The following is a 22,086-nucleotide window of genomic DNA, read 5'->3' as shown; positions in this document are numbered from 1 at the left end:
TTAATGACATATTAACTGTGTATTTTTCATAATTTGAAGAAACGAACAAATCTTATCTCTTTTTGAATGTGTATTTACATTCCTGTTTTTTTTTTTCACACCCTGAAATATAACTATGTGTGTGCAAAAAAAAAAAAAAAAAAAAAAAATAGTAGTAATAATAGTAGTAATAATAGTAGTAATAATAATATAAGCATTAGTTGGGGTAAACATATATACGAATTTAAGTATAAACACAACGGTCTTCTACATTTCTTATTTTTGTTATTTTTCAAAAAAAATTACCAAAACTTGTAACTCCTCAAAAGTAAAATATTTTAAACATCTTCATTTATTTTTAAATGAATTCATATGTCTATATTTTCAATTTATATGCACACAAAATTGTACATACTTTTGTATATCTTTCCTTACTCATTAAGTTAGATACTTAAAAATAAATAAATAAAAGGCAAACTAGACAATATACATTTCTTAACCATCAAACCAATGGTTTTATATTTTATTTTTTATTTTATTTATTTTACTTTTTATTTTTAATTTCACATAATGAATAATTTTGTGGAAAATGATGATATAAATAAAAAAGAATGTAATGATAATATATTTAGTGTTATCCCAAAAAAATTGCTTAATTCATCAAATATTATACATGTAAAAAAAGAAGATAAAGATTATATATTAGTTAATAAAAAAAATGAAAAAATATCTAAAAGTGAAAATGTAGAAATATGCTTAAAAAAAAATGGAGAAAAAAAAAATCCAGAAAAATTCTTAAAATTTAGTGAAACTCGAAAAATTTGTAAAAATTTTAACTATAATAAATATTATGAAAGAGTCAAAAAATGGAAAGAAAAAAGATGTCAAAAATTCAAGGGACAAAATAATTTCATAAAAATTGGAAAAATTGGAAAAATTAAAATAAATAAAAGAAATGCTGTCAAAATTGAACCTAAACAAAATAAATATAAAAAGACACAAAAACAAAATTCTGTTATATATGGAATTATCCAAAAAAGGCAAAAACAAATAACCAAACTTGATTCTAATAGCACACATCCTCATCAAATTAACCAAGAAAAAGATCCTAAAACTAATGATGAAATTATATCAAATAATATGAAACTTGAAAAATCTATTAATCATAAAAATGATGATAAAGATAGTAGTCGTATCAATACACAATTTAATGAATTTTGTAAAGAAATGAATTATAATAATATGTCTCATATTTATAGAAATATAAAAATCTCAAACGAAACAAACCCCAATGTGCCATATTCAAACGAAACAAACCCCAATGTGCCATATTCAAACGAAACAAACCCCAATGTGCCATATTCAAATAAAACCTTTATGGACAGTTTTAATAATTTAAATTTTTTAAATCATAATTCAAATAACCCTACGATTATTCTACCATCTAATGAAACTAGTACTATCGATTTTGAAAACAATTATTTTTTAAACATGAATGATGAAAATATGATTAAAATGAAGAAATATATCAATAACACTAGCCAAACTAAATACACTTTTGATAATTTAACAAAAAAAAATAATCAAAATAAAAGTAATACATATGAACAACCTTTTTTGACAATTTATAATTCACCTTCTCATACAAATATAACTTCTGAACAAGTCATAAAAAAAGAAACACATAATTTGGTAAATGGAACTATTAAGACTAGTATATATAAAGAAAGAAATGAAATAAATAACAAATCTATCGAATATAATGATAGTAATAATATCCTAATTAATAACAATTTAGAACATTATAAGAAATTTTGTAAAAATAATATAAATAAATTTAACTATTTAAAATTTACAAATAAAAAAATTAATAATTCCTCATATTTAAATATAAAAAACCCATTTATGTATGCATATAAGAGGGTAAAATTGCTTGAAAATATTAAAAATGAGACAGATAGAAAAAAGAAAAAAATGAAAAAAAATTGTCTTGAATATGGTATTGATCAAAAAAAAACTGATTATAATGAATCGAATACAATAGCTAGTTTGTGTGAACAAAATTATCAAAATATAAACTCAGATTCAATAAATAATAGTGAAAATGAAAATAATAAAAAGACACTTAAAAATAATTTGGAAAAATATAAATATTCTACATGTGAAAATTTTTCATTTAATAATGATTTAACAATCGATCAAACCCAACTTCATAATTTTAGTATAACTTTTGAAAATTACAGAAAAATTTATAAAAATATTTCTAGCGTTAAAAAAAAAAAAATCAAATCAAAAAATTTGCTAAACCCAATGATTCATAATATAAATTGGCTAAGTAACCCAATCAAGATAAGAAAATCAGACCCAATACAAAATCAATTAAATCAATTAAATCAATTAAATCAAAAATGGAATATTTCAAATAACAACATATTAAAACCCCCTTTAAATAGTCACAAAATTATGCAAATATCCGAAGAAATAGTAAACCCTAATACACACAAAAAACTAATACAAATTACTGAAAAATTGATTGAAAGAAATTTTGATCTATTTTTATGCCTATTTATGAAATATGAACATCAAGATAATTATCTTTTTTGTTTAATATTTGACAATGAATTAACTAAAGATTCATTTTTTTTTCAAAGTTGTATAAAACCAATGATTGACAATTATAAAAAATTAAAATGTGAAAAAGTTAGAAATGAAAAAAGATGTGATGGGGAACATATAGAACCACAAGACTATAAATCAATACAAATAAATAAAATTATTATAGAAATTATGATACCAACCATAAAAAAAAAATATTTTAGTTACCTAACTAAGCTATACAAAGAGAAAAAAAAATCTTCATCTGAAATAGATTCTTCGGATGAATTAGAAAAAGAAATCAGAAATATTAATATAAAAATCGAAAATATTAATATTACAAAATCTATGAATGCTAAAGACGAAAAAGATAAAAATATATCTAGTAAAAAAAATAATAATTATGAAAAAAAAATAAAATTAATTAATAAGCCAAATTGGAGTAATAAAAAAAATATTCAAAAATTATTAAAAAGACAACATAATTATAATCCTTTTACTATTTTTGGAACGAGCATATCAGAAGTAAATCTCGAAGAAATATTTACCTTAGATGTATACAATAATTATGTAACAAATGAAGATAGATTTAAAAACAAAATTTTATATGAATTATATATAACCGATTATATACAAAATTTATATGAAAAAATAGAAAAGCAAGAATGGACTATTACTTTAGATACATTAAAAAAACATTGGAAATATTTTACTAATTTAGAATGCAATATGTTTTTAGATCCTCTACTATTAGAAGAAATATTATGGTATATTGATAATAATAAAATGTATAAAGATAAAAGTATGAAAACATATACTTATGAAAAATGTTTTTGCCCTACCCCTGATCCAAGTAACAAACATAATTTAAATGATACAAAATATTTTACAAAATCTATGGCAAAAAAATATACAACTGAAAAATCAGACAAATATAAAAACCTATCATTAAATGAATGTACTACATGTCATTACAATGATTTTGTTTTAAAATATAATGACATTAATTTTGATCAAAATATATATTCAACCATATCTGCACACAAAAAAAAATTTATAAAAGAAAACATTCTTTATAACATTCCTAGACCATCCTGCTCTTTTGAATATGATTCAGATTTTTTTCATAATAAGGTGCACAAACATATTTTCAGAAGTAAAAAAATTGCCCATAATAATAATAATAATAAAAGCCCAACAATTTCCACAGAAAATGAACCTTATATTATAAAATATAAACCCCAAAAATGGACCTCACAAAAGCTGTTTGATAATTTCTTTTACAATTATTACTTATATAACTTCAATAAGAGGAGTAAAAAGTGCAATTCGATCATATGATATTCTCATTTTGCAATTTTCCACATTTGCAATTTTATACATTTTTCCTTTTTTTAAACAAACTGTCTTACCCCTATATATACACATTTTTTGGTATAATTATGATTATTGTATTTTTATAATTTTTATAATTTTTACAATTTTTATAAAAACACGGCAAAATATCCTAACTATTGCATATTTCCAAAGTGCCCAATATGTGAGTTATTTTTTTTTAAACAAAATAAAAAGCTCAAATTACTATTTTATTTTTATGTATAGTACAAACACTTGTATATTTTATAGACACATTTATATATGTTAAAATAAATACTTAATTTTTCGGACAATCACAAAAATCATATATATGTATATATATATCATATAAGAAAAAATAAAAGCTATACAAATGTAGCTTTTACCTAATTTTTATAATTCAATCTATAAGACTAACCAAAAAAATATATAAAATAGGCTTGTTGCTAGCCATTTAGTATTTTTTTTTTTTTTGTATTTTTTACACACATATACTATATATATTGTATCGCTTATTTATTAATTAATTTAAAACAACTGCGAAAAAGTCTATAGAAATTGTATGAACGTTCATACATTTTTTTTTATTTGTGTGTGCATACATGTGTGTATGCACCGAAAAAAAAAAAGCTAAAATAAAGATAAATATTAATTAATATAAATACACACATATGTGTGTGTGTATACTCAATATTCCTGTATAATATAAAACATTTTTTTTACAAAACATGTTCAATAGTAATATTAAATTTGCATAACATTTGAGCTTTTAATTATATTTTTTTGATTAGTTTGTGTTTTATATAAAATAATCTATATTAAACATTGTATATATTTTATTTTTAAAGTATGAGACATTAGCTGTAACAATTAACACTTTCTTCTAGCTTATTTTTTATTTTATATTAACACGCTATAAATCACAACTTTCTATTTTTAATGATATTTCAACATTAAGCATATTACAAACATGCATTTCCATTATTGTTAACCTATAAAATTTAACTACATGCTATTTTGACATTGTATATTATATGTTTTTAATATACTAGCTATATATTCCGTTGTTTTTTTTGTTCTATCACACGAGTCCATATTATCGATTAATATAAAGCACTTTTTCGTACTAGATAAAAAGTAAGCTTTCTTAATGTATTAGCTTTATATTTCAATCAATTCGACGTTAATATAAATTATGTATATACTACTATATATATATTATTTTCTCCCAAGTGCAGATTTTACAGGAGGATACTAATCATTTTAATTCTGAACATTCAGGTAAAAATATTACAAAACACTAAAGTGTTACAGTTTTTGTTCATAAAATAAAAAATTTTACATTATTCATAAATTTGTTTTTGGCTAATTATAGCTAATTTTTTAATATTCATATTATATTTTTACTTTAAACTTATAGACAATTTTTTTTTTATTTATGATATGTTAAAATTTTTTATGTTTTATTTAATTATAATCTTTTATAAATTTATATTTTCATTATTTTTAAATACACAATTTAATTCATTAATTTTAATTTTACTTCATTTTGTTTAAAGCAATAATATTAGCCACCTCTTAAAAAAATTGAATATTGTTACAACATCGCATTTTTTAATTATTTTATTTATTTCTTTTTGCTGTTCCTTTTAAAAATTTAAAAATATATATTGTCTTCACCTATATATGTTCCAAGGCTTTGGTAACCAATTTATTAATTTTTCCGAATCATATCACAAAATAGCTGGGGAAGAAAATTATAAGAATTCCGAGTTGAACGAAATCATTGCACACAATATATACGACAATATAAAAAACAACATCAATTATATAAAAGAAGTAATAAATTAAATATTTTTTTCATACTATATTTTCTATACTATATTTTCTATACTATATTTTTCATACTATATTTTTCATACTATATGTTTCATACTATATTTTATTAGCTATATATTTCCATGCTTATTACATAATAACTTTATTATGTTTGATAACTTGTTTAATTTTTCTAATGTTTCCACTTTCCTTACCTTGACTCTTTACTCAGACACAATATAACTCCTGCCAAGATATATCAACGACAAATTCAAACAACAATCACTTCGTCAAAAACAAGGAAGGAAAACATAATTGTGAATACTTAAATAATAGTATATCTTTACGAAATAATATAAAATTTACAAATTCAAAAGAAGATTCACATAACGAATCTCATAATATATTGAAGAACGATATAAATAACTTAGGCATACATCAGTGCATTCCTTATATAAGTTCTACAGAATTTTTAGAGCAAAGTAAAAAAAGTAAAGAAATTAATAATTTATATCCAACATACAAAACAATGAATGACCCTAGATACAATGATTATCCACCTATGAACGGATTTGGATATAACCATCATAATACTAGTAATGAAAATGGATTTTATACAAATACTTATAACAAAGAACTTGCCAATCTAACAATGCAACAACATAACATGCATGGAAGAAATAATTTAATGTTCGAAGATGGTAACATACCATATGGGCTTTATGACCAGTCAAATTATACCGGAACAAATTCAGTTATGTGTGGAAATGGTGTTGCAAATGAACCAAAAATGATGTATAGAAGAAATGAAATGAATAGCCCACCTTACTATCATAATTATCCCATGAATAATGGTATGGGATACAATGAACCTATTGTACCTCCAATGCAATATAACCCCAATATGAGAAAAAATATGATGAGAAATGGTTACTCACATGAATGCAATTACATGAACAGTAGACCTAATTATCAAATACCTAAGAATAATATGGATATGACCAGTGAAAGAAATTATAAAAAAGACAACTGTAGAAAAAATATATCAAAAATTAAAAAAGGAGATATAGATATTAATATCGAAACCTCCTCTTCCAGTAAAAAGGGAGTTATAATTGACTTAAATATTGGCGTAGGAAATTGAACAAAAAATTATAAAATTAATAAGTCAAGAGTTTGTATATTACATTGAGCATGTAGACATATTGTTTTATTTCTACCGCTACTAATTTGTGAATATATATAAAAAAATGGAAATAAGCATGTTAGAGACAATTTCCTATATTTTTTTATATCATTATTTTATTTGTTTTGTTTTTGTTACATTTACTTTTCATTTTGTTAACTATTTTTACTTGATTCTTTTATGCAGCAATTTGTTCTTACATAGATTGCATAATTCAAAAAAAAAGACAATATATTTTTAAACATTTGATTTATTTTTATGAATGAGAACCCATGTGTGTTTTGTTTTACAAAAACAATGTTTCCAATATGAAACTTAAAAAATAAATTATATGAAATTTGTATTTCTTATTAAATCGGAGGAATTTTATTTTATTAATTTTCTTAACTTATTCGATTTTTATGTGGATATACTTAAAAGTTGTTTATTAAATATGGTAAAGATCTGATAAAATGCGCAAATCTTAGTGCACATATAATGAATAAATATAAATGAATGTATAAATGAATGTATAAATAAATATATAGCATTACTTATTTAATTATTGATATGTAGAATGAATAAAAAAAAAATAGGTTATATATATATTATGTACAAATGTTGCTAAATGAATATGGTTTAATAATAGATCATAAGTCTTGTATGAATTAACAAAAAATAAATATTAATTAAATATATTGACAATTTATAATTCACGATTTGAGCAAAATAAAAGGGGATATCAAATGATAACATAAGCAAGGGGACATATAAGTGTGTGGATTAAAACAAAATTGTGAACATGATTAAATCGAATTAAATTTTGACTGATATTGTTTATATTTTTGAATGAATTAATATCACTTAGCATTCTCGTCTTCACTAGATAATGAGAATTCTTCCACTTTATCTTCCTTGGGTAGTGCATTCAAATTTCCGTTTTCCTTGACCCCTGGATCGTTATTATCATCATTATTATTGTTAGTTTTTTTCTTATTTTTCTTATCTTTATTGTTTTTATTTTTATTTTTTTTATTTTTTTTATTTTTTTTCGATTTTTTTTCTTTTTGTTTGCTTTCCAAATCGGTGTTATCATCGTCGTCGCTACCAGCATTCTTTATATTTTCTATGCCACTCAATTTCGCTTTAATTTTTTCCGAATAACTATTTTCATAATTTTCTAATATAATTCGTCTTTGAATTGATAGTGGTAATTTTTCATTTTCAAAATATGTCATTTTATCATGTATAGTATATATATTAATATATTTTCTTTTGTTTAAAATAAAATCTATTGAATTTTTTGCATGAGTTAGCAATTTTTTAATCTGAGATTTAAATGTAGGTACTTGACATTCTATGTAATATTTTTTTAAAAAATTTTCAATAGCAAAAAAAAATTCAGGAAAAGAAATATGATTTACAATTAATCCAATATAATCAAATAATATAACATAAATTTTATCATATATTTGATAAGATATTGAAAAATCTGAAATTAATTTTTCATCAATTTGTATGTTCGAATTAATATCAAAATTTTCAATTAATAATCGTGTTTTTTGATCTTTTAAAATGTTTTTATTATTTTTATTATTTTTATAATTTTTTAATCCATTTAATATACAAGCTAAGTAAGAAAATAATGGGATATATTTTTTTTTATCTTCCATTATACGGATTAAAAAATTAATTAATTGTAAATTAAATGGTAAATATCTCATATTATTTATTTTCATTTTTAATATCCCAATAATTAATGTTGTTAAACCATATGTTAATATATTTAAATTATCACATTGTTTTGTAACTCTCATTAAAAATTTCAAAATTATAATCATTTGAGGTGTATGTAGACGTAATTTTTCCAAATATAGATATTTTGATTTATTATTTTTTTCAAGTTTGTTTTTATTTTCTTTAGATTTATCATTTCCTTTTTCATCATATATTATTTTAAACTCTTCTCTAATTTTTTGGATAATTAATTGAATATATCTAAAGGCAATGTTATATGCAACATCATGAGATAAATATGTAAATAATTCTACCAAACAATTTTCTTTAAAATGTATATCATTCCAATTAATTATATTATCTAATTTAGATCCATAGTGTATTAAATATGTTAAAAAAATATGTTGATATATTCCATATAATAATTTTTCCATATAATATGTATTTTTTATTTGAATATTTTCATCTTCATATTTAGTTTTTGATAAATTTGTAAATAAAATTCTTTTTCTTTCATTATATAATTGAAACATATTTTGAATTAATATATATAAAAGAAAATATATTTCACTTTTTTTTGAAAAAATAAATAAATATGAAATTTTTTTTAAAAATGTTCTTCCATATTTTAATATTACAGCCCATCTTAATATTTCTTTTCTTTTTATTATTTTTAATATACTTAAAAATATATCATTACAACTTTTTAATTTATTTAATTGAACTATAATTTTATTAAAAAAAAATATAATACATGGTTTATAACGATTAATATTTTTATATTTATTCATATTTTCTAAATCATATATTATATCTGACTTGTTCATATCTTTTTCATTCTTTTCATATTCACTTTCAACTATTTTATTATCTTTTATATCATTAATAGATATAATATTGATATTTAAATTACCATCATTCATAATATTGTAAAATATATTATTTATATTATATAACACATTAAATATTATATATATTGATGTATCTACATTCATTCGAAAATTTATTTTCTTATTATTATCTCCTTTTTTATTACGTTTTTTTTTTTTCATTGTCTTATTTTCTTCATTATTTCCATCATCATTTTGTTCATTATTATTATTAGTTCCTTTTTTGGAATATTCATCATCTATTTCTTCAATATGATATAAATTTAGAGCATCTTCAAAAATAGCTAGCAATTTAACAACTTTATTTAATCTAACTTTTTTATTAATAGATTCTAAAAAATTATGAACATAATTTATATCAATTATTCTTTCACCATTTTTCTCATCTTCATCACCTAATAATAATTTATCATTTTGATTTTCCATATCCTCATCACTAGAACTATTTTCATTATCTATATTATATTTTTTGCAAAATTTTTCTAATTCTGTAATATCATCACATTCCATTTCTTCTCCCTCCTCAATTTCATCCTCATCAACTTCATCCTCATCAACTTCGTCCTCATCAACTTCGTCCTCATCAATTTCATCCTCGTTTTTCTTTTTTTTTTTTTCTTTTTTTTTTTTCTTCGTTTTTTTTTCTTTTACCACAGAATCCATTTTTCTTTTTTTATTCATTTTGCTATTTTTGTTTTTTTTTACTGTCAACTCTTCTTTTTTCACATCACCATTTTTTTTTTCTTCTTCGGTTTTCTCCACCTTTTCACAAGGAATATCTGTTACAGCTACGTCAGTCATTTTGGTATTTCAACAATTTATAATAATTAAATATATATATATATATTCATTCCTTGTCGAAATAATTATTATTACGACATTTTCTTATTTTACATTTCCTTTTGTTTTAAAAAAAAAAAAAAACCTTATTAGCTCATAACAAACTCTAATGAATATGCTTATGTTTTTTTTAATAATTTTTAATTTGTTTACTACAAAAATATAATTGAAAAAAAATAATATATATATATTTTTTTTTTTTAAATAGTAGTGACATAAAAATGCAGGCAAATTGTTCTATATTCAAAATTGTTTATATGATAATATGAGCAAACAAATTAATGGATTATTTAATTGAAAATTAAAAAAAAATTATTTTATTGTAGCAAAATATTATAAAAAGAAAAAGGTAAATAAAAGGTTGCCCCCCAAATAATGTATATTATCTTGAAATGCGTTCTATATTTTTTTTTTATTTCGTGTTTTTCAAAAATAAATTTTTGTCAATTTTTTTTTTCATACTGAGATCAAGTTGCTTCAAATTTTTGGAAATACGCGCATACATACATATATACATAAAAGGTTATATATAGGGCTTATTTTGAAATGTAAAAAAATTATTAAAAAAATTATTAAAAAAATTGCATACTAGCATAATTCTTATTTGCTTATTTTATTTTTTCGTATTTTTTTTTATTGAAGAACCACATGCATTTGTTTTTTCCTATATAGTATATATTAAAATTTAATAAAAAAATAATGGAAAAAATCAGATAATAGCACTGTTTTTTTTTTCTTTTTTTTTCCTTTTTTTTTATCCAATTTATAAGTGAAAAACTTTACAATCAAATATATTAGAATATTTAATTGTAAAATATTGAGAATAATTTATATACACATATAAAATAGTTATGTTTAGAATTTATATGGTGGTATATTTGCTTTGTATACAATGGGTCAATAATAATCCTTAAAAGCATTAATATTTTTTTGCAAAAAATTTAAAATGATAATAATAATTATTGTTTTGCTTATACTTTTATATCATATATGGAACAAGAACAAAAATTATATAATAAACTTTTATTATATTAATGCTTTTATTTGCTTTAATAAATCGAAAAAACTTAAAGATGTGAAGAAGGAAATGTGGGAACATCAGAAATATTACAGTGATAACTAGCTTTTGAATTGTTGCAGAAATTTATTCTATTTTAGTATATTTTTTAACACCCTAAATATTTGACATTTTATTTGTTTTCTATACCAAATTTTTTTTTTCTTCTTTTCACATTCATTATCGTCTATTTCAATTTATATATGTATAACCATAGTAATACATATAATGTACTAATAATTAAATAGTTAAAACTCAAAACAATTAATTTTTCTCCATATAATTGGCAACTATATTTATTATTTTCACTCCTATATAACTCATTTTATTGCGCATATTTATGCATATATTTTGTCCAATCACATATTTATAATAAGTTTAACATATCAAGGGCTCTCATATTTATTTACCAGAACAAATAATGAACAATATATAGTTCGTAAAATAGCCACTTCCATTTGAATTATAAAAAATTCAAACAATTTTTTCATTGTACAATTTAAAAAATAATACAAATAAGTCAAAAAAAAAAAAAAAGCAAAAATGAGTTCTTTAAAATATATAGAAGAAGGAATAAACTCAAATATTAGAGTAGATGGGAGAACTTTATTAACATATAGAACAATCGAAATAAATAAAAGTATTTTAGTATCAGCAGATGGAAGTAGTAGTGTTATGAATGAAGAAAATAATGTAATTTGTGGAATAAAACTTTCATTATTACCTCCTGAACCACATTCAATCGATGAAGGTTTTGTTAATTTACAAATTGATTGTCCAGCTTCTGTAGCTTCAAATAGAATAAAAAAAGAGCATTTACAAATTATGACATCCATTATTTATGATTTATGCATAAAAAATAATATTGATAAAAAAAAATTGTGTGTTTTACCTTCAAAATTTGTTTGGGGTATTGATATAAATGTTATGGTTTTAAATGGTGGAGGAGGATTATTAGATATCATCAGTATAGCTATATATGTAGCTTTAAATGATATGAATATTCCTGTTGTTAAAGCACCCAAAAAAATCGATGAATTAAATATGTTTCATAATACAAAAAGTAAAGAATATGAACTTGAAATTGTTGAAAATGAAAAATTACCTTTTCCGTGTGAAAATATTCCTATATGTATTTCAATTGGAGAAATAAATAATAAATATATTTATGATATGTCAAAAATCGAGGAAGAACTTGTTGAAAATGTTTTTGTTGTTGCAGTTACATCAAGTGGTAAGTGTGTAGCTTTTCATAAATTATATGGTATATCAATGGAAGTATCTTCTATATTAAATATGTCAGAAAATTCAGTAAAAATTTCACAAAATCTTTTCAAAAAAATTAATGAAGCAATTGATAAAATACAAGCCAATACCATTCATGTCTAATTTAATAAAATTACTTTTGTTATTATTATCAAGTTATATCAATATATAATTTTTATTGTTCCTATCTCCAAAAAAATCATAGGATTATATTACTATTTTTTTCATGCACACACAAAATAATAGTACGAAAAAAAAAATTATAATAAAATTAATTGCATTACCTATAAATAATATGCCTTATTCAATTTCACCATATTTATATTAACAAAATTATATTTTAGCTAGCTCACAATTTTTTATTTTGTACATGTAAAAATTTGGTGGTAATATGAAATAGCTATTTACACACATGTATAAAATAAATACATTTTCTCTCATGATACACAAGGAAATAAACATTCTATTGAAGTTGTACATAATATTTAAATAGTTAATAAAATATTCACATGAACATATAAGGAAATTTCTACATTATTTTTATTTTCAAGTATCCTAAGTATTTACAACATGTTTTATAGCTAGCACTGAAAAAAAAAAAAACAGCTAAAAAAAGTCAAAAATTAAAAGAAAAAAAAAAATAGTATAATATGGTTAACATAAAATAATATATTTTTGAAAATATATATTTAAGCATATTTTTAAATGGATAATCATTACCAAATTAAAGGAAACCATATTTTATGACATAATATATATTTAATATGATGTTGATGGAAATATAGATATAATCTCCAAAACTTATATAAAAGGAATACATTCTAAAACAATGTTACACCTTTAATCATTTTAACCGCTTTTTTATATAATATTTTCATATACACATTTGTTTATTATTATTTTCTGCCTTTTATTTATTCTTTTTTTGTCTTTTTTCAATTAAAATTTTTTATTATTAACTTAAATCCACATAATAATTACCAACTATAATACAATTGCACCGTGTATCGTTTAGCACCATCTATACATATACACACACATATATATTTTTTAAGTTTACCAAAGAAATTTTATGATGCTCACATTATTTCCTACAATGAACGTAAAAAATAAATTATTTCTAATTTGTATATATTTCTTTATATTGCGAAATGCATATGCTGAAAATTTAAATGATGTAGAGAATAAATTCTCTGGAAAAATAAAAAATAGGAATAAAAGAAATAATGCGGGAACAAATAAATCCTTTTATGTAAATAAAAAATTAAATAATAATTCCAATTCAAAGGCGAACTCATCTAATACATTAAAATTAAATGAAGCAATTATAAACAAATTTAATAAAATAAAAAATGGAGAACATGATGCTACAGAAAGAAAACAAATAATTCGTAACAGAGGTTTATCAAGACAAAAAAAGGGTCAGAGAAATACCAGCTTTATTATAAAAAGTAACGATGATGACAAAATAAATTCTAAAAAGGAAACAAATTTTAATCAAAATAATTTTCGTAATAAGCCTCAAACTAATAATAATGTAAAAAACACGTTGGGACGTGCTGATACAGATATTAATGTGATTAATATAGAACATAATGATGATAAAAAGATATACGATAATAATAATAATGGTAGAAATAATAGGGAAAATGTCAGTGATGAAAATTCGGAGTATTCAAGTGAAGACACATCAGATGGTTTGCTAAATATGGATGATTTGTACAAATATGCCGATGAAGATTTAATAAATGATGACATTACAGAGGACGAACCTATTGATGATTTGTATAAATATGCCGATGAAGATTTAATAAATGATGACATTACAGAGGACGAACCTATTGATGATTTGTTTGAAGACAGTATGCCATTATATAATAATTCTGATAAAATATACGATGAAAATGTGGATTCTTCTCTAACTAAAGACGCTAAAAAAATAGATATAGATGTTCTTAATTCACGTAAAAATGACGCCTACTTAAAAGAAAGTGCAAAAAATAGTATTACTAAAAATATCGATGATAAAACAATTAGTTCTAAAAATAAAAATATTAATAAAAAAACAACTTCGAATGCTAGTCATGATAATCAGACAATTTCTAAGCCAAATAAAACGATAAAAAACAATATCCCAGAAACAATAATGAATCCTCTTAGCGGATTAAACAATAGTAATACGAATTCTATTGAAAATAAAAAGAGTGATGCGTCTAAATATCGTGGTAATCAACCCCTTAATAAGGAAACAAAAGAAAAAAATAATACTAACCATAAAAATAAAATTGACGGACTACATAATAAGGGAAATGATAAAATAGTTAAACAAAATAATGTCAATAATATTGCAAATAAAGAAAATTTTAGTAAAGTAAACACAACAAAAAACGACAAAAATAGCACATCTAATATATATGACCCAAATAAAATTGTAAAAGATGAAACAAAATCAATAGGAGAAATCATAAACATAAACATTGCATTAAATCCGACGACTCAAAATAAAAATAGAAAATTGGGAAAAAAGGAGAAAAAAAAACATACTGATACTCGAAGAATAAGTAGAAAAGGAAAGGGCTCACGAACACATAATAATAGTGCTAAACGTGTTACCAAAAAAAATAATTTGAGTGTAAACTCATTTGATGACAAAGTTAAAACAGATAAATATCAACATAAAAATTTAGAAAACAAAAAGCATATACAAAAAAATGTAATGCACAATAAAAAGGGAAAAAATATGTCTAACCTTTTACCAGATGAAACTGCAAATGATGTTAATAAAAATAAGCATGATATATCTATCTCTATTGAGGTTCCAAAAGAAATGGGCAAAGTAAAAATCCCAAGTAACATTGTGAAAGAAATTAAAAAAGGAAATAATATGAATAACGAAAGTTTTATATATATAAATTCACAAAATGACAATGATAATAATGGAGAAAATATTGAAACAGAGAGTAATGATACAAATTATGATGAAGAAACAAATCAAAAAGATGAAACAAAATATGGTACAGATGAGTCATCCACTCCGAACACTACGGAAGTGGCCAATCTAAATACAGAAAATAACCTAGTAATTGAAAAAGAAAAAGAAGATAACAATTTGGATCGCTATGGTCATGAGGATAATGCAGAAAAAGCAGAAAATGGTGAACATCCTTTAATTACAAAAAAAAAAAATATAATAAAAAATTCTCGTAAAATATATAATTTAAAATTATATAATTGTTCCTATATAGATGATTGGGATTTAAATAATGAATATATTGATGAAGAAGGAAAGTTAGTTAAATTAAGTGGGTATGTTTTTCAAAATGTTGTAAATTCAGATTCTATGCCTACTGCAAATATAACAGATTGGAAATTAAAAGGATCTTGTGATCATGATAAATATATATGTGGTGCCTTAAAATATATGAATAATATATATAATAAAGGAGAAAGAGTTATATTTGATGGGAAGATATATGAAGCGACTAGCGATGCATATAGTAATCCTAAGGAATTGGCAAATGTATGGATTGATAAAACAAGTGATTGTTATAATTTTTGATAAATCAAAATGGTAACAATAAGTTTCACAAAAATAACATATACATAATAATGTCGCAAAATGGAGATGGGTGGAAAAAATATATTTATTTAGGGTTACTATTTTAGGATGATAGAAAGAGTATTTTCTTCTCTTTTTTAAAATAATTACACACTTTGATAATTCTTCGCGCAACTGTAATTCGGTTGCATTTCGTTCATTATAAACCGGTATGTCCAGGCTTATCTTGTTCGCCTTTTAATTATGTTATCTTTTAATTATGTTATATTTTTATCTTGTTATATTTTTATCTTGTTATATTTTTATCTTGCTATATTTTTATCTTGCTATATTTTTATCTTGTTATATTTTTATCTTGTTCATTTTTTTCGTCTTGATTTTTTTTGTTTGTGCCTTTGAGCATTTTTGCATACTTATTTAACTTGGTTAGTTGCTTTATTTTAAGTGTAAAAATGATGCGAAGTCGTAAATGTGATTTTTCGATTTTTGTAGAAAAGATGGATTTAATTGTGGAATAAAAAATAAGATTAACACACAATAAATCTGCAAAATTTCAAAGGGCTCTTTTTATAATATATTTTTACATTATTTCATTATATTAATTGCAATTATATTTTGATTAATAGGATTTTTTTTTTTTTATAATTAGTTAAACACTTTTAAACTGACTAACATTTGTATGGGTTATTTTTTTTTTATATTTATTTTGTTTGGTGAAAAGGGAAAGATGAGTTTGGATACTCATTTTTTGTGGGTGTTGTATATTTATGGGGTATTTTATTTATTTTATATAAAATAATTACTTAAAAATTAATTGGATATATTTCAAAAAATTATGAGTTTGTTAGTATTATAATGAATTATGCAATGAAAGATTAAAAATGTAAGGAGAATTATTTAATTCGTTTTAAAATAACTTAACAAAATAATTTTCGCTGAAAGGTAGCGATAATGATAGGGATGGACAGGATAGGAAAACTGAAACGACGAGATGTAAAATGAGATGTAAAATGAGATGTAAAACGAGATGTAAAACGAGATGCAATACGAGATGTAAACCCATAGAATGAAAAGGTAGATGATAATGAACATATTTATTATAGAGAAAATATCTCTAAGAATAATGGATGATTATTAAGCTCTTGATAAGTTCCTATAGCTGATATAGTACCCTGATCAACAATAATAATTTTATCCATTTCTTTTAAATGTTTTAATGAATGTGTGATATATATAATAGTTTTATCTGGTATCAAAGTATGAATAAGATTATATACTTTATCTATATTTGATTCATCTAAAAATGAAGTAATTTCATCAAAGATATATATGGAACTATTTTTCATTAAAGATCGTATAATAGATATTCTTTGTTTCTGTCCAGAAGACATTGCATTATTGTTAACATTAGTTAATATCTTTTGTGGCATTGAATTTATAAAATCATTTAAATTTAATTCTTTACATAATATATCTATTGTTGAATTAATTGTATTTATTTTATCTCCATATTTTTCTAATAACATATAATTATAATTTTGTATATCTTCTATTTTATTATTTATAATTTTTTTTTCATTTAATTTGTTTTCATTGACAGTAAATTTATTTGTACAATTATTTAGTTTATCATAATTATTTGTATTGTTCGAATTGTTTACCTTTAGTTCATCGTCTAATCTTTTAAGATCCCCAATATTTTCTAATAGCAAATCTTTCATGCCTTTTGCATCTGATATTTTTGTTGGTAATAATGCATAAACAATATTTTCATATAAGGACCTATTCAGTATACAACATTCTTGTTCAGTTATAGATAATATACTTTTCTTTAAATATGTTTTATCAAAATTTTTAATATTAAAATTATCTATATAAATATTACCTTCATATTCATATTCTCTAGTTAATAATTTCCATATGGTCGATTTTCCTGATCCACTTTTTCCTATGATAGCTATTTTTTCATTTTTTTTTATTTCAAAATTTATATTTTTTAATATTAATTTTTTATCTTTATCAAATTTATTATATATAAAATTTACATTTTCAAATTTTATACTCCCTTCAATTTTTTCACAAACAGTATTATTTGTTTCGATTATATCACCCTTTCGAATTGAATTTCCTAATTGCATATTATCATTATTATCATTATTATCATTATTATTTAAGCTTGTGTTAGATAAAGATATATCACTTATTTGGTCGCATATCGAATTAGTCATTTTGTTTGACAATTGGTTATTAGAATTAGTAATGCTATTATTTATTTCTGATGAAAAATCCAAAATATCGTAAATTTTTTTTATACTTAATTTTAATAAATTAACATCTTTTTTAAGTTTTAAAATACCAACAATTCCTAAACCAAGCATACTACTATAAGCAATAAAAGATACAAGCTGTCCATGTGTTATTCGATTATTATTAAGTTCTATTTTTCCAAAACTTAGAATAGTACATATTACTAAATTTGTTCCAATATTTAAAAAGGAATAAAACATAGATTCGGAATTAATATATTTTTGATGTTCTTTTTCTGTTAAATTTATAATTTTTGAAAAATAATGATTTTCATAATATTCATTTCCAAATATTGTTATAATATTTTTTTTTTGTAAAGAATCTGAAAATCTTTCCATTTGTTTTTCTTCAAAATTATTTATTTCTATTTTAATTTTTTTTAATTTTTTTAATATAACTAAAATACAAAACCCATAAGTTGGAACAATAAATATACAAAATTTTGTTAAATATGGAGATATTAAACACATAGATATTATACCACCAACAATAGAATTTATATATCGTAACATTTGAGTAATAGATGTTATAAGTTCTTTTGAAGAGAATTTTATTTCATTAAATAGACAATTTACTAAATAATCATTTGATTTATATTTTTTAAAATGTTCATCATTTTCATTAATTATTTTATTATGGACTTGTTTTTTTAATCTATATTCTATTTTTTTTACACATTTATTTGTAAAATAAATACGAAAATATGATGCTATTCCACCGCATATAAAATATGGTAAAAAATATAACATGGCACTTAAACTTTTATTTGAATTTAATTTAAATTTTTCTAAAATATTTATTTTTTGTAATATTTTTACAATAATATTGGGTCGACATAATTTCAAATTTTCACCTTCTACACATTCTCCCATAATTTTAGGATAATTTAAATTAGTGATTGCATTAATTCCTAAAAATACTAAAGATATCGATAGCAATGTTTTTTCATAGTTGGTCATTTCGCATAGAGCTCGAAATAAATAGTTATCACTTTTTTGGGAGGAAGATTTATTATTGTCATTATTGGCACCGTTTTTTCCATCATTTTTGGCACCATTTTTTCCATGTTTTCCCCACACTTTTAGCAAACTGCATTTGCTCGTAAAGTCTGAAAAAAAGCTACTTACCCCATTTCCTAACGTACTGACAAATATGTTACTACAAATATGTTTATATGCATTTTTATAAACATCACTTAAAAAATTTATAATAAATAAATTTGTTTTTTTTAACTTACAAAGGCTATTCCCCATTTTGCACACAAAAAAAAGGGGAAATATTAAATATGTGAAAGATATTTTTACAAATATATTATTTTATGGCTCATATGTATTACATTCTAATATGATCACACACATATATACATATACATATATACATACATATTCATCTTCATATTTATGATTTATTTTTTTGTGAAAAGACAACAGCTTTGTTGTATTTCTTATTTAATTAGTTAATCTACAAAATTATGCAAAATGGAAACAAAAAAAAAAAAAAAAAAAAAAAAAAAAGTGTATTATATGTATAGATTTATAAGGCCAAATATGGTCATCACTTTTCTCAAGTTGTGGGTAAATTAAAATTTCATATTTTTTGATATTTATATAATAAATAATAATTACTAAAAATGTTCATATTAACAAGTAAAATAATCTTGAAATTTAATAAGTGTATATTTTGGTAAGTTTTACAAGTATAATAATTAAATAAATAAATAAATGAATAAATGAATAAATGAATAAATGAATAAATGAATAAATGAATAAATGAATAAATAAATATTTATATATTCTTAACTAAAACAAATATCCTCATGTGCCCTTTTACACTTTATAAAACCTTTTTGATTTTTCTCATTTATTTTAATTTTATTTGTAACAATTATATTATTATTGGCCATTTTTTTATTCTTCCTTTTTTTGCAAAAATTGTCGTTTTTTATTTTTTTAAAAAATTCTCAAAAATGAGAGACATTTATAAAAATAATAATTTGTTTCCATAAATAATTGTATATTTATATTATATATATATTTATACACACATATGTATATCATGACATAAACTATACATAATGCTAAAAAAAATTTAATATTTTTATAAATGTTAATAAAACAGTATAATCAATTATTATATTATATTATTATTATATTATAATATTATTATTATTATTATTAGTAATACTTCAAATATGTTGCACAAAAATGTGCATAGCTAGAAAGGACTTGATTAATTTATAAAAAATATGCATGGATATTTATTTTACAAATAAATAAAACATGAAAATATCTGCATTATATTAAGCTTATAATATTGCTATTATTATATGTCATAATTTACTGTTTCATTGCATTTTTTTTTTTTATTCCTTCAATATTTACTTATATAATAAGGGAAAATTAAATGGCCTTATATTTGTACATAGTTTGTTATTCAATATATTATATAAAAAATATACATGTATAAATCGTAATGCAGAATTGGATATTTTATTATCAGCAATAATATAAAATTGGCCAAATAAACTTATGTATATATTTACAATTGCAAATATAATCACATGAATAATACTTTTTTTTTTTTCTCAAACACAACTAAAGATATAGAGAAATAATTTGACAATAAAACAAAAATATAGGTGAAATAAAATTTAAAAAAAAGTGTATATATTTTTCATATGGTTATTTTTTTTTTTAAACATAGAATAGATTAAAATTGTCCATTAAAAAGATATAATACAAAATAAAACCATCAATCTTAATATAATTAAAATTGGAACTATATTAAAAAATAATAATAAATATATTTTTTTTAAATATGGGAGATAAAGAAGCAAAAAAGGAAGCTATTGAAATAATTTATGAAATTGCGAATATTCTAAATGTGAACTTAGATAAAGAAACAATTGTTATTTTAATACAATTATGTGAATATGGGGTCAGTCCTAAAATACTCTCTCATATAATTATCCAATTGAAAAAAGAAAGAGAAAAGTTTTTACAAAATGTAAGTAATAATATGGAAAATTTAAAACAAGGAAATGTCTAATAATACCCATTCGAAATTAATTGGTGAATGTGTATGCCCTCTTAATTATATTTGTAAAAGAGAGAAAAAATTAATGAATTTTTATTGTAATATTATCAAATTTTATTGTAATATTATCAAATTTTATTGTTATTTTTTTTTGAAGTGTATATGATTTTTTCTAAATTTGGTTTTAAGTTGTTATATCTGTTAATATCATTATACTTAATTTTTTTTTTTGCAACTTTCCCATTTTATTATTTGTTTATTTTTTTTTTTATTATATTGTATTATTTTATTATATTTTTTTCAAGTTAAAACTGACGAACAAATTTTCAATGGTAAAAAATAAAAATAAATTTAAGGATATACTTGATTTTTTTATAATATTTTCCCAAGTAAAATTGTATTATTTTTAAATTCGTTGATAATACATATTTTTATTTTTTTTTATTTTCATTTTTTTTTCATTTTCATTTTTATCTTTATT

The 22,086-nt window shown here is 21.3% G+C and overlaps 8 protein-coding genes across 8 annotated transcripts; 6 read left to right on the top strand and 2 right to left on the bottom strand.

Moving 5' to 3' along the window:
• Nucleotides 1–549: 549 nt before the first annotated feature.
• Nucleotides 550–3,915, top strand: PY17X_1359300 (conserved Plasmodium protein, unknown function; the record flags this gene model as incomplete). Its single annotated transcript, XM_719781.1, has 1 exon — nt 550–3,915. The coding sequence occupies one exon, from the start codon at nt 550–552 to the stop codon at nt 3,913–3,915; it is 3,366 nt and encodes a 1,121-aa protein (XP_724874.1).
• Nucleotides 3,916–5,066: 1,151 nt separating this feature from the next.
• On the top strand, nt 5,067–6,892 carry PY17X_1359200 (conserved Plasmodium protein, unknown function; the record flags this gene model as incomplete). The annotated part of the gene is made up of 4 exons (XM_022957287.1): nt 5,067; nt 5,164–5,211; nt 5,627–5,769; nt 5,981–6,892. Coding segments are annotated over 4 exons (1,104 nt in total).
• An 881-nt stretch (nt 6,893–7,773) lies between these two features.
• Nucleotides 7,774–10,341, bottom strand: PY17X_1359100 (nucleolar complex protein 2, putative; the record flags this gene model as incomplete). The annotated part of the gene is made up of 1 exon (XM_022957286.1): nt 7,774–10,341. The coding sequence occupies one exon, from the start codon at nt 10,339–10,341 to the stop codon at nt 7,774–7,776; it is 2,568 nt and encodes an 855-aa protein (XP_022813728.1).
• A 985-nt stretch (nt 10,342–11,326) lies between these two features.
• PY17X_1359000 (conserved Plasmodium protein, unknown function) lies at nt 11,327–11,503 on the top strand (the record flags this gene model as incomplete). Its single annotated transcript, XM_022957285.1, has 1 exon — nt 11,327–11,503. The coding sequence occupies one exon, from the start codon at nt 11,327–11,329 to the stop codon at nt 11,501–11,503; it is 177 nt and encodes a 58-aa protein (XP_022813727.1).
• Nucleotides 11,504–11,980: 477 nt separating this feature from the next.
• Nucleotides 11,981–12,826, top strand: PY17X_1358900 (3' exoribonuclease domain 1; the record flags this gene model as incomplete). Its single annotated transcript, XM_725359.1, has 1 exon — nt 11,981–12,826. The coding sequence occupies one exon, from the start codon at nt 11,981–11,983 to the stop codon at nt 12,824–12,826; it is 846 nt and encodes a 281-aa protein (XP_730452.1).
• Nucleotides 12,827–13,775: 949 nt separating this feature from the next.
• On the top strand, nt 13,776–16,262 carry PY17X_1358800 (uncharacterized protein; the record flags this gene model as incomplete). The annotated part of the gene is made up of 1 exon (XM_725358.2): nt 13,776–16,262. The coding sequence occupies one exon, from the start codon at nt 13,776–13,778 to the stop codon at nt 16,260–16,262; it is 2,487 nt and encodes an 828-aa protein (XP_730451.2).
• Nucleotides 16,263–17,359: 1,097 nt separating this feature from the next.
• PY17X_1358700 (uncharacterized protein) lies at nt 17,360–19,822 on the bottom strand (the record flags this gene model as incomplete). The annotated part of the gene is made up of 1 exon (XM_725357.2): nt 17,360–19,822. The coding sequence occupies one exon, from the start codon at nt 19,820–19,822 to the stop codon at nt 17,360–17,362; it is 2,463 nt and encodes an 820-aa protein (XP_730450.2).
• A 1,564-nt stretch (nt 19,823–21,386) lies between these two features.
• Nucleotides 21,387–21,617, top strand: PY17X_1358600 (mitotic-spindle organizing protein 1, putative; the record flags this gene model as incomplete). The annotated part of the gene is made up of 1 exon (XM_719445.2): nt 21,387–21,617. The coding sequence occupies one exon, from the start codon at nt 21,387–21,389 to the stop codon at nt 21,615–21,617; it is 231 nt and encodes a 76-aa protein (XP_724538.2).
• Between the last annotated feature and the right edge of the window lie 469 nt (nt 21,618–22,086).

This window comes from Plasmodium yoelii (assembly GCF_900002385.2).
Source record: "Plasmodium yoelii strain 17X genome assembly, chromosome: 13".
NCBI classification, from domain to species: Eukaryota; Apicomplexa; class Aconoidasida; order Haemosporida; family Plasmodiidae; genus Plasmodium; species Plasmodium yoelii.
Note: the sequence above shows the minus strand (reverse complement) of the source record. Positions and strands in the feature narration are given on the sequence as shown.